The 12,439-nt window shown below is 41.6% G+C and overlaps 1 protein-coding gene across 1 annotated transcript in view; it reads right to left on the bottom strand.

Moving 5' to 3' along the window:
* LOC143420772 (protein NLRC3-like) overlaps positions 1–12,439 on the bottom strand; it is a 161,689-nt gene that overhangs the window by 8,427 nt on the left and 140,823 nt on the right. Inside the window, exon 3 of the mRNA XM_076888975.1 lies at positions 322–377. Within this exon, the coding sequence (XP_076745090.1) occupies positions 322–377 (56 nt within the window). The remainder of the gene's footprint in view (positions 1–321; positions 378–12,439) is intronic.

The following is a 12,439-nucleotide window of genomic DNA, read 5'->3' as shown; positions in this document are numbered from 1 at the left end:
CTTACAGGAAGTTTTAAACTTAAAATCCTTCCCCACATATGTGACTGTGGTCTCTGGGGCCATTATCCTGAAACACTGGGGCTCAGCCCTGAAAGCTTTGCTATCTTCACCTGATAACAGCAGCTGTTTAAAGTTATTGAGTTTGACAGGGAAGTGAATGTAAATGTGAGACACTGTGTGCTCACAGCTAAAGGCTGCAGTCAGCTGTGTCAGAGCGTCCAATGAGCCTTTAATAAACACTCAGAGCTCCATGTTGATGAAGCTGTCATGTGTGAGCTTGTGAGGCTCCTTTAAACTGGCTCTGCTCTGTCAGATGCTCACCTCTTCTTCACTGTCTCTGCTGCACTCTTCATCTCCTCCTCTCTCTCTCTGCTGTCCTGTTTAAAAAAAACAAACAAATCAGCGTTAGCCAATCAAACTCTGTGCAGATGCTGCAGCTACAGCTGATATGTCATTCAGCTGTTCATCAATCAGCTTCTGCTGCTGTTTATTCGGCTCTTACTCTGAACACGTGCAGATCTAGGAAGATTTTCTTGGGGTGTCAAAATCAAAGCGTTTGTTTTTTCAAACACACGTGCAGGTGTTTATATCACATATGGTTTAAATGATTCAAATGCAGTAAGTATACATGTTTCATATATCGTCTATAACTGAATTATGTTCTGTAGCCTACATAATGAAACACTTCAGTTGCATAAAACGTGAATTTTGATTTTATGTACTGTATATGTCACAGCATCGCAGTGTGGATGTGGAGAAGAGAGGACCCAAACGCAGGCCTCACAGGTGGTGAAGGCTGGTGTTTATGACAGAATGACAGAGTCTGAGATGGATGACTGACTGGAAGACCAGCTGAACAGAAACGACACATGTGGGACTGACCAAGACACTGAACTGGAGGACACTCAGGACTTACACAGGCTAATGATAATGATCAGGGTTCATATGCCTTTTTCAGGGTCAAATTCAAGCACTTCTTAAGCACTTTCAAGGTCCCTTTTCAAACTTTTCCAGCACATCCCTCCCTCACCGCCAAAAAAAAATGCATGTTTCAATTCACATCACCTCAGTAAGACCATGTGAAAGTTAAGACAAATCATCCTAGGTGAACTTAAACACCTTTGTTCCCTTTTTGTTAAGAAATAGAAAAACACTCCACACAAAAATACTGCAAAAGGAAACTGTCGCCTTATATAAAGAGTGTATAAACTCAAAATGCACATGTCACTTAAAAATTAAGATGTGAACAAATCAACTTGTTAGATATTCTTCTCCTGTTGAAAAAACCCCCAAAAAGAAATAAATAAGTCTTCTCATCAGATATTGATGCTTCTTTCCTGTGTGACAGAAAATAGGAGACAGATGTTTGTTTGTTTTTTAAGTTAATTCCCAATAAAGCTGTTTTACTGCTAACTACATTGCTGTCTGTATTATTGCTGAAGTCCTAAACGATCACCTTTAAAGTAGAGCTGGGCGATATGAGATTTTTTCATATCACGATATGTTTTTTTCATTTCAGGCGATAACGATATCTATCACGATATCAGCCAAATAACTATATTTGTAAGATTTAAATGTGCCGTTGCTCACAAGTAAAATGTGAAATAATCAGCAGCTTGTTTTTATTTAAATATTTATTTCCCATAATAAGTTCAACAGGGTAGATGTACTTAAGGAACATGAGACTTTTTCAGATAAATAAAGGCAAATATTGCAAACTACACAAAAGGCAGCCGCTAAAGCGTTTAAGTTTCAAAATAGAACAAACGAAACAGACTAAACTGTCAATTCCACTTAGAAACAAAATATTAATTCTAAAAATAAATCTTAGTTTGTTTTACAGAAGAACAGACAAAACTGACTAACTTTTGTCAATATCAAATAAACTGAGAACTAAAAGGAAATTCTCAATCTCTCCTTGTTGTATAGCTGAGCTTTTCAAACAGTTTTAACAGTTACTTTAGTCTGACAAAAGCCGAATGACGAATTAGCGCTTCCAGTCAGAGACTGAGGCTACGTCCACACGTACACGGGTATTTTTGAAAACGGAGATTTTCCGTTTTCGTTTTAAAAAATAATCCCGTCCACACATAAAGGCAGAAATGAAGGAAAACGCTGCTATGAACATGCCAAAGCAGCAGGTGGAGCTAGATTCCTAACCGTGCAGAAATGTTGGCCAATCAGAAGTCTAGAAGCCTCGGTGGGAAAAAGTAAACAAAGCTGCGGCATAGAAGCAGAACCGAGTCGTATGTGTGGAGGGACAGTAACTGTGTGTATATGTAAGCATTTAAACACTGCAGAGAGTAGAATTAACAGTAACAGTATTGTAGAAATTCATTTCACCGAAACAATAACGTGGCGCACAGTGTGACGCATGCACCAGTTCATTGTATTTCCAGACTTGCTTTCGGCACAATTTACAGTGCACGCTACTCTGTTTTTTGTCAGACTTGAAATAGCCGAAATACCTTCACACTACGGAGCTTCTGTGGCTCTTCTGTTCGACAATCTCTCCGGCGTTGGAACCATCATCTGTTTTCTCTTCGGTCACGCTCGGTTGATTTTTCTAGTCGGCACACTCATTTCCTCCATTACGCGCTGGCTGCTTCCCAAACAAACACACGTGCGGCTACTTAGTTTGGATTGGCTGACCTTTTTTTTTTTTTTTTTTTTAAGAGGACAAGAGCGGCGAGGTCTATCGCAATAGTTTAATTTTTCTATCGAGAAAAAGTTATATCGCGATACATATCGTTATCGTTCTATCGCCCAGCTCTACCTAGAAACCAGGTCAATGTGTCTGTAGGTTCAGTCATCCAGGTCATGTGATCTAAGGAGCTTGGAGAGAAAAGAGACGTCTTTAAGTTTCTGGAAGACGTTTCATCTGAGAAGCTTCTTCAGCTATAAAACCAAACGGTGGAGAGTCCCAGATATTTAAACCTGAGAGGAAAAGAGATGCTCACCATTGATCATGTGATGAGTCACATGATCAATGGTGGGCCAACAATATAACAACAATGTAAACACTTATTTCAAGGAGGAAACTGAGAGCCTTTGCACCAGGAGCACAAACATCAGCTCCAGCAATGATCCACTGATGTGTTTTTATTCCATGTATGAATGTTGTTATTGACAGAGATGACGTTTGTGTGTCAGTGATGCAGTGACTGTTGTTGTTACCTGTACAGGCTGGTTAGACTCTATGAAACAGATCATACAGATCTCTGCATGTTAGAAGAGACTATTAAAGGTCATGAATGAGACAAAGGCAGGGAGGCGTCCTTTACAGCTAAACAGCAGAGTGAGAGAACAGCCAGCACCTCTACATTTATCACATTATACAGCACATGTATGATACTGACAGGGATGAGAAGAATTTAGTGATTCTGATCCCATCATTGATATTACTTATTGATTCTCAGTAGCTCTGCTCTGACAGTCACCACCATCACTGAGCAGCATATCAAAGACATTTGTGCACATTAACTGCATGTTGTGGCTCAAATGTTTGTGCATGTTGGAGGCATTTCCTCTTTGTTGTGATCAGTGTTGGTCATTACTCAAAACAGTCATTATTACACATATTACACAGAACACTTTGATTAAAAGTAATGGAGTACGTTACTTCATTACTCCTCATAACATTACTTTGATGTTAAAATGAACAAATGAGCATGTAACAACATAAAGCTGAGGTACAGCCCCACACACCAACACAGATCCTGATGAGGTCACGTGATGTTTCTCTGAGTGTTTATGAACACAAATCAAAGATGAAACAGCACAAAGACACTTCAAAGTGATTCTACTGTAGAAACATGAACAGGTAGAAACCTGCAGCCTGACTGCTCATCACTTTGTTACCTGTTCAAGTTCAGCAGCAGCAGCTCACTTTATCACGGTGCTGGTCTGGGGTCAGTGTTTACTCAGCTTTAACTAGTGATGTGACGTTCTGTATCGAGGCTTCGAAGCGTGTGTCGAGTAATGGAGGGGGCGTTTCCGCGAAGCGCGTATCGAGGCTTGCTTCATTTATGGGAGGAGCTGAAAATGATGACGTCCGAAGCCTCGCTGCCCGGCTGTACCACGTGACTGGTTCAGGAAGCGGTTCGAACTTTGCCGCGAGCTATGACAGCGATATAAACCCCTCAGACAAAATGTGGGCGTTTGATGGAGAGTTGCGGTTAGTGAGAGTTAGAGACAGTTTAGAAAAAAAAAATCGCCTATGACCTGCCACAGTGGAGAAACTGTTTCTTTTTAACAAAAACCAATGATGTGTCCCCTAAACACTAATCACTGTCCTTGCCTCAATGTTACAAAAGCACAACCACTGTCCACACCTCACCTCACAGTATATGATCATTTCCATTTTAGGCATTTCCAAATAATCATGTTCCATACTGCCAGTATAAATATACACAGTACACTGCATCACTACAATATACATGTTTTACACACTCCTTTTGTTGTTGACATTTACAGGCTGTGTGCAAAAAGGCCACACTCTTCAAATTCATCAGCTGCTCTGCTATCAGTCCACTAGGTGGAGCCTGAAGCACACACGATGCATTCACTGACACACACTGAGTCACTGTGACTGGAAGCTTCAGTCAGTCCAACACGTGTGAACATTTTAAACCTTTCAGTTGATGGACTACTTTTAATTAACTGCTTTAGCCCACTTACAATGAAAATTTAAAAAAATCTTGTTCATGACGTGTGTAGTATGTTAACACTATTGGAAGGAAAAAAATAACTTGAACTCCAATTTTGAAAACACAACTTTCTTTTTTTTTTTTATAAAGCTCTGACTTGTATTATGAGTCTGTGGTCTGGGAGAGAGTCTGTAACTCTGTCTGCAACATACAGTAAATAATGACCAATGTTGGTGATAGAGGATTTTTATTATGCAATATGATCAAGTATAATCAAATGTGCTTTATATTCAAATACAATATAATCAAGTGTGTTTTATTTTCTAGTGTTCATATATTTTCACGTAACTGAGTCTATTTGTTAACACAAACGCAATGTATTCTTTTTTAGTATCTGTGATGTCAGATAAGCATGATAAACTTCTGTATTCTTTACCCCAGTCTGAAAGGTCAGACAGGTTGAGATAATGCCTGAACTCTCCTCCTGTAACTGAAAAGAGGAAGTACTATGTAATCAGTTTCTTACCCTATAAATAAAGGAACAAGACATGCATTCTGTGTGTGTGATTTTGCTGAGAGGCACACACCCATGCGCATGTCTTAAAACTCTCTGATTTGGTCTGCAAGTGTCTTATTTTCTCTTACTTGTGAAAATAAATGTCAAAACCCCTGACAGTTGGGCAGTTAATTATATAGTTACTTCTTCAAAAAAGTAACTGAGTTATGCAAACAAAGTTTTTTGCAGCTGTTTACCTAAAAATGCAGCCAAGGTGTTTTTTTAAAAAATAAACATTTCAAACTATTTACAGAACAATCAGCTGTTCTGCATCAAATCTGATGCCACACAAATTATTTGTGCCGCTCCAAAAAATAATTCCTGTCCTCTATGAGATGAAGGAGAACAACAGCCTGATACCTGCAGGCCTGACAGCAGCAGATGTGTCACTGCTGTAACACCTGTAACACTCAGCAGTCGCCTCATTGTTCTGACACACACAACAACACTATTGACTACACTACACACTAACTACACACTAACTACACACTAACTACACACTAACTACACACTAACTACACAAGATTTGCTCTAAACGCCTCAAATCTCTCACATCTCAAACACGCCGTCACTCCGTTTCTTAACAACTAAATGCCATGTTTTGATTGGTTTACTTTAATTTCAATTCAGGTTAGAATTCTTTTTGTGTGCGCAACACAGATTTTCTCTGCGCAGAGACCGTGCCAACAGTGCGCAATTCAGAATCAGAATCAAATGTTGAGCAGGTTTACAACATTAGGAAATTGCTGCGGTGCTTCAGTGCAAACAAACTGTCATAAATTGCGCTTAAATAGACATGAAAAAAATAAAAGTAGGAATAAGAATTAAAAGTGCTACGTAGAAAGATATGTGCATGAGATATACATGAGATATATACATGAGAATAAGAATTAAGAGTGCTGCGTAGAAAGATATATACATGAGTGCAGGTGGTGATCAGTGCCAAACATGGAATGATGCAGTGACACAGCGTAGGGTCCTGTGTTTGTGGCGGGGACAGTCATACGGTTATTGTTCATGAGTCCAACAGCAGAGGGGAAGAAACTGTTCTTATGGCGAGAGGTTCTGGTGCGAATGGACCGAAGCCTCCTGCCTGAGGGGAGCAGGTCAAACAGACTGTGTCCAGGGTGAGAAGGGTCAGCTGAGATCCGAGCTGCACGCCCCAGTGTCCTGGAGGTGTACAGGTCCTGCAGAGATGGGAGTCTGCAGCCAATCACCTTCTCAGCAGAGCGCACAACACGCTGCAGTCTCTGTTTGTCCCTGATAGTGGCTCCAGCGTACCACACGGTGATGGAGGAGGTGAGGATGGACTCGATGATTGCAGTGTAGAACTGCATCATCGTCCGTGTTGGCAGGTTGAATTGCGCACGTGCGCAGCTTAGAGGGAACATTGCTCACAAGGTGACTACCAATAAAAATGAGTGTGCTTCACTGTCAGAGCTACGGTGATTCAACCAGTAGGTCGAATGACTTGATAATAAAAATGTTTATTTGATGCTTTGCATTGAGGCGCATTGTTGAATTTGCAGGGACACAATAACCACAGATCAGTTGTTCAAACCACTACAGTAGGGAGCCATGTTATGAATAATAATAATACTAATAATAATGTTAATTTAAGTAATTGTTTTTGACTGAACATCACATATAATGTAACAAGCAGAAAATTCAGGTTAAGTGCATTATCAGCATTTGGAGGAGCTCCTTATCCTTCTCTTTACTGCTCACCTCTTACAAAGTGTTCACACAGTTTGCTAGCTTCTTTCAGCCTGCTAGCTATGCTAACAAGTCTACTACACACACTTGACTCGGTCACATGACAGACAGCAGAGATAGCTGCTCTGCTAGCTAAGCTAACTCATGTTAAAGGTCAAAGAAATGAGGCGATGCTGCTGGGAGTTACGTCACAGACTAGCAGAATTTAGTTATTCAGCATAATATTTAATCCTTATTATCTCCTCCTCTCACCTCTGTTTACATCTGAAAACAAGAAAATTTAGCCAACAGTTTATTAGCTTTGGTGAAATTATAAACAGGCATCAGCGCAGTCACCTATACTGTGCTTTAATGCTGGAGCAGCAGGAACACCAGTTAATCTAAAATCTCCTTTTCTCTCTGAAACAAAGTGACAGCAGGCTGAGTCAAAGACAGAAACCTTATTTAAACACCAAATATTCACTTCCTGATCCAGGATTCAAAGAGGACGTTGAACTTACTCAGCTTCTTCTTCCAATGAACGTCTTCACTCTGCAGCTCTCTGCTGTCTGGACCAGGTCTGTGTAGAAACAGAGAAAATCCTCTGCTTCTTCTCCGTCAGCAGTCGTCTGTGTCTGCAGACTGCGTCACATTAAACACTTCACACCAGCAAAGAGGCTGAAGCTCACAGGTCAAAGGTCAGCTGCTGCACCTTTTGTGATATTAATTTGATCAATAATTAACCTGCAGCAGGTTTCTGCTCCAACTCCAACACACAGAAAACAACCCTGAGAACGAATCAGATGGTGTGTGGGTGTGTCTGCAGGCTTCAATAGATGAGCATTAAACACTCAGCAAAGAGGCTGAAGCTCACAGGTCAAAGGTCAGCTGCCACACTGTATATAACAATTCACTTTTGAACAGTAGATAGCCTGTAGGCGTCTCTGCAGTGATAAACAGTTTACACATTAAACACTGAACCATAAAAGAAGCTTAAGCTGCATCTCACAGGTCAAAGCTCAGCTGCTGCTCCCAGTTATGAGTTTAAATAAATCATTAATCATGATCTTTTCCCTCTCAGCACTTTCACTTGGCCTTGGAGTGTTTTGACGGAGCTACACTGTATGTTTCAAATGTGGTAAATAAATTGGGAGTTAGGGCTGGGCAATATGGCCTAAAATCCATATCGCGGTATAATTTGAAGCATGTGCGGTAACAATATATATCGCGATATATTCTTTTCTTCTGTATAACATATTTTCCACACTATAAGGACTTACAATCCTTTAATTTTCTCAAAAATCAAGAGTGTGTCTTATGTATGAATTCTGGTTGTGCTTCGTGACCTCGAACCGATTTGGGCGTGCAGAAATCTGTTAAAAAATGTTTTAGTAGAACTTTGGTAAGCTACGAAGCCGCATTGCTTGATGGATTGTCAGAGCATTACGGCTGCCGTGGTGAGGAGCTTCGCGGAGTAATCTGGGTCTAAAACTCTGTCCGCTTCAGGTCCCAAAGTCAAACGAACACTAAGAGTTAAAAACGGTCTAAATTCTTTCATCTTTAATAAAATCATCAGCGTTGCTGCTTTACCAGGTGTAACAATTAAGTTTAACATCCATGAAAACAGAATTTATTAAATTTAACGGAGTTAGAAGTTAACAGGAAGTTAGCTCGCTAGTTTCCACCTAAACATTTCATAGCATGTTCTGACTGAGAGATTTTTGAAACTAATTCAAATGTACAGCCCTGCTATCACTTCCACCATAAATGAAGACAGAAAACTAAACAGCAGTGGCGTTTGCAGGGTTACTGAAGTTGGACTACCTGGTATATAATGTTGTGCTACGTGATTGCTAGCGACACAGCTATGTTAGCATAACATTAGCACAGTGAAGCTGGAGGATGAACGCCAACTTTTTTTCCACTCGATAAAAGTTAACGTGAGGGATTCTGGTGGTCAGGGACAAATGCAATCGCATAGCAGGATGCTGTACACGGGCCAAACTTCAGTCAGGAGAACAACTGAAATCATCCATCCACAATACGAGGTTAGTTATGATTCGTCTCGGAACTGAGGACGCCATCATCTACCTGCTCAATCGTGTCTACACCCATCTGGACCAGCCGGCGAGCACTGTGAGGGTCATGTTTTTTGACTTTTCCAGTGCTTTCAACACCATCAGGCCGACCCTCCTGGGTGATAAGTTAGCAGCGATGCAGGTGGATGCTTCTCTGGTGTCCTGGATTGTTGATTACCTGACAGGAAGACCACAATATGTACGTCTCCCACAGTGTGTGTCTGACAAGGTGATCAGCAACACAGGGGCACCACAGGGGACTGTCCTCTCCCCCTTCCTCTTCACCCTCTACACCACAGACTTCAGCCACTGCACAGAGACCTGCTATCTTCAGAAGTTTTCTGATGACTCTGCGGTGGTTGGATGCATCAGCAGGGATGATGAGACAGAGTACCGGGCTGTGGTCGACTCCTTTGTCACGTGGTTTGAGCAGAATCATCTGCAGCTCAACGTGGCAAAGACCAAGGAACTGATCGTGGACTTCAGGAAGACCAGGAAACACTTGTTTCAATCCAGGGGGTCAGTGTTGACATTGTGGAGGACTATAAATACCTTGGAGTACACATTGACAATAAACTGGACTGGGCTAAAAACACCACAGCACTTTACAGGAAGGGCCAGAGTCGTCTCTATTTTTTGAGGCGACTGAGGTCCTTCAACATCTGCCAGAAAATGCTGAGGATTTTCTATGAGTCTGTTGTGGCCAGTGCGATCCTCTATGCTGTTGCATGCTGGGGGAGCAGGCTGAGGGTCGCAGATGCCAACAGACTTAATAAACTAATCCGTAAGGCCAGCAATGTTGTGGGGATGGAGCTGGACTCCCTCAAGGTGGTGTCGGAGAGGCGGATGCTGTCCAAGATAAAGACAATGTTGGATAACACCTCCGACCCACTCCATGACATGTTGGTCAGTCACAGGAGCTCGTTCAGTGAGAGACTGAGATTACCGAAAAGCACCACTGAACGACACAGGAAATCATTCCTGCCTGCCTGTCTGTCTTGTCTTAATGTTGGTTTAAAATGGAGCACTGTAACAAAAAATAATTTCCCCCAGGGATCAATAAAGTATTCTGATTCTGATTAATATACTGCAACAACATGGGAATAGAGCAGCTGCGAGAGAATTCAACATTAATGAATCAATGTTACGGAAGTGGAGGAAGTGCAGTTTTTGGCTTTCCCCGTATTTCAAAAGTGCTTTATCTCTTTGTTATGACTGTCGCCCGCCATAATTTGAAGAGGATAATGGTTGGTCGTGTCCAAATTCATGGGCTGCATCCTCCTGAGGCCGCATTTGTAGACCGATTACGTCACAGCGACGCGCCGAAGGCTGTCCAAATTCGTAGACTCCTCCGAATGCGGCCGACAAATGCGTCCTCCTTTTCCCCGAATTTGAAGGATGGGTCAGGTGTGTCCTTCGTGGCCTACCATATCCCAGAATTCATAGCGCGGCCCAGCCAAACTCCAGTTTCCAACAATGGCGGCCGCTACTAAGTTTTAAAATTACTCATACTAATCTTTCTGTGTCACAAAATAAACTTTTAACATATTTTCATGCGAGAAAGTAGCTGTGTAAACATCAAATATCTGCTCGGTTTATCAAGGTATCGCATATTTGCAAAAGTGCTTCGACGTTTTCGGAGACGTCTGCTACCCAGCTAGCCGGGAGCTCGAGGGTTACTGATGCGGCCGAGAACGGCACAACTCCCGGCACATCATTTTCAGATCACCGCGGACTATCGCTGCTCGATTTAAACGTAATGTATAAGTCACTTAGACAACCTAAAAATTTTATTGTTGGGCTTTTTTTCAGTGTTTTGTTTCTTCGTGAGTAAATCGGTTTGGCTAAGATTAAAGTTATTAGATTAGAATCAGAATCAGAATCAGAATCAGAATACTTTATTGATCCCTGGGGGAAATTATTTTTTGTTACAGTTTTTTGTTAGATTAGATAAAATAAAACTTTATTAATCCCCCGGGTGGGTTCCTCCTTGGTTTTTACACAGCTGACTAAACGTGAAACAGAAAACTGATTAAACAGAAGTATGAGACAGTCGAGAATTTACGCCAGTGTCCTGTTATATTTTAGATAGCAAGGAGTTTATTAAACTCCACCGAGACAGCGGTGACGCTAATCTGAAGGCTAGACCGTCCAATTTCACGGCCGTTTACTTCCGGCCTACTCGACCTTCTGAGGACCCGGCCCACGTAGACCGCGAAGGCCGGGTCCTCAGGAGGATGCAGCCCATGAATTTGGACACGACCAGCGTAGCCGCTGCGATGCTTTAGACCAAAAAAGGCACAGCTTGATGACATCATCAACATGCGCTATCGCGATAGAGCGATATATATATATATATATATATATTAGGGGTGCAACGATATTCGTATCGATATTGAACCGTTCGATACAGTGCTTTCGGTTCGGTACGCATATGTATCGAACAATACAATTTTTTTCAATTTTTTTTTTTTTTTTTTTTGTGTCCCGTTTGGATCTATAGCCATCAGAATTGTTGTCTTGAGGCCAAGAAAGATGCCAAGAGGATTTATTTTAAGTGGATCATCATATTGGTCCATTTGATTGACCTTTATTATAATTATGAATTTATTTTATTTTCAGTTGCAAACGGGACAGACATGACTGTGGGATAGGACAGGGGGAAAGAATGAAAGAAAGAGGGGGAGAGAAAGAAAGAAAACCAAAGGGGAGAAAAAAAAAAGAACAATACAAAATTTGTAATTTATTTTATCAACTTTCCTTCTGACGATGCTGTCTGTGTTGAGCGCTCAGTGAATCTGCATTTGACTACTCTGCCTAGGCTCGAGAGTGCAGCCTAGGCATAGTCGAACGCAGATTCACTGAGCGCTCAACACAGACAGCATGGTCAGAAGGAAGAGCGCAGGGCAAGCTAGCGAGACAGAAGTAGACCTCCCCCACCCTCATTCAGATCTGGCGTTTGGAATTATTTTGGTTTTCATGTGACGTATGACCCTGAAGGTAAGCGAGTCATGGACTAAAGTAAAACAGTATGTTGGATGTGCCATGCAATGCTCAATTACATGGGTGGGAGCTAGTGTGTTAGCGCAGTTAGCTCGTTAACGTGTTGGCCGTCTAGCCCCTCTGTATAGGGTAGCTCGTTAATGGAGATTTGCCGTGTTGTGGCGTTAAGGTTATTTCAACGAGATTAACCTGAAAGCACTAGTGGAAACACAACGAATATGACTGCACATTTACACCGACATCATCCTAGTGCAAAGACAAAAACAACAAGCACGCATGCTACAAACTTTAGCCGAGTCATTTAGACAGCTGTTAGCACAGGATTCTCCTTATGGAGACCTGATATGTTTAATATGCTGCTGAGAATATAGCCCAGAAGAAGCGGATAGTATAGCTTTTATTTTGGAAAGAGACATTTCTCTGTAATAAACTCTCTTTTCCAAAGATGAGTGATTCCT

Source organism: Maylandia zebra, linkage group LG2 (assembly GCF_041146795.1).
Source record: "Maylandia zebra isolate NMK-2024a linkage group LG2, Mzebra_GT3a, whole genome shotgun sequence".
NCBI lineage: Eukaryota > Metazoa > Chordata > Actinopteri > Cichliformes > Cichlidae > Maylandia > Maylandia zebra.
This window is presented reverse-complemented; position numbering and strand designations above follow the sequence as displayed.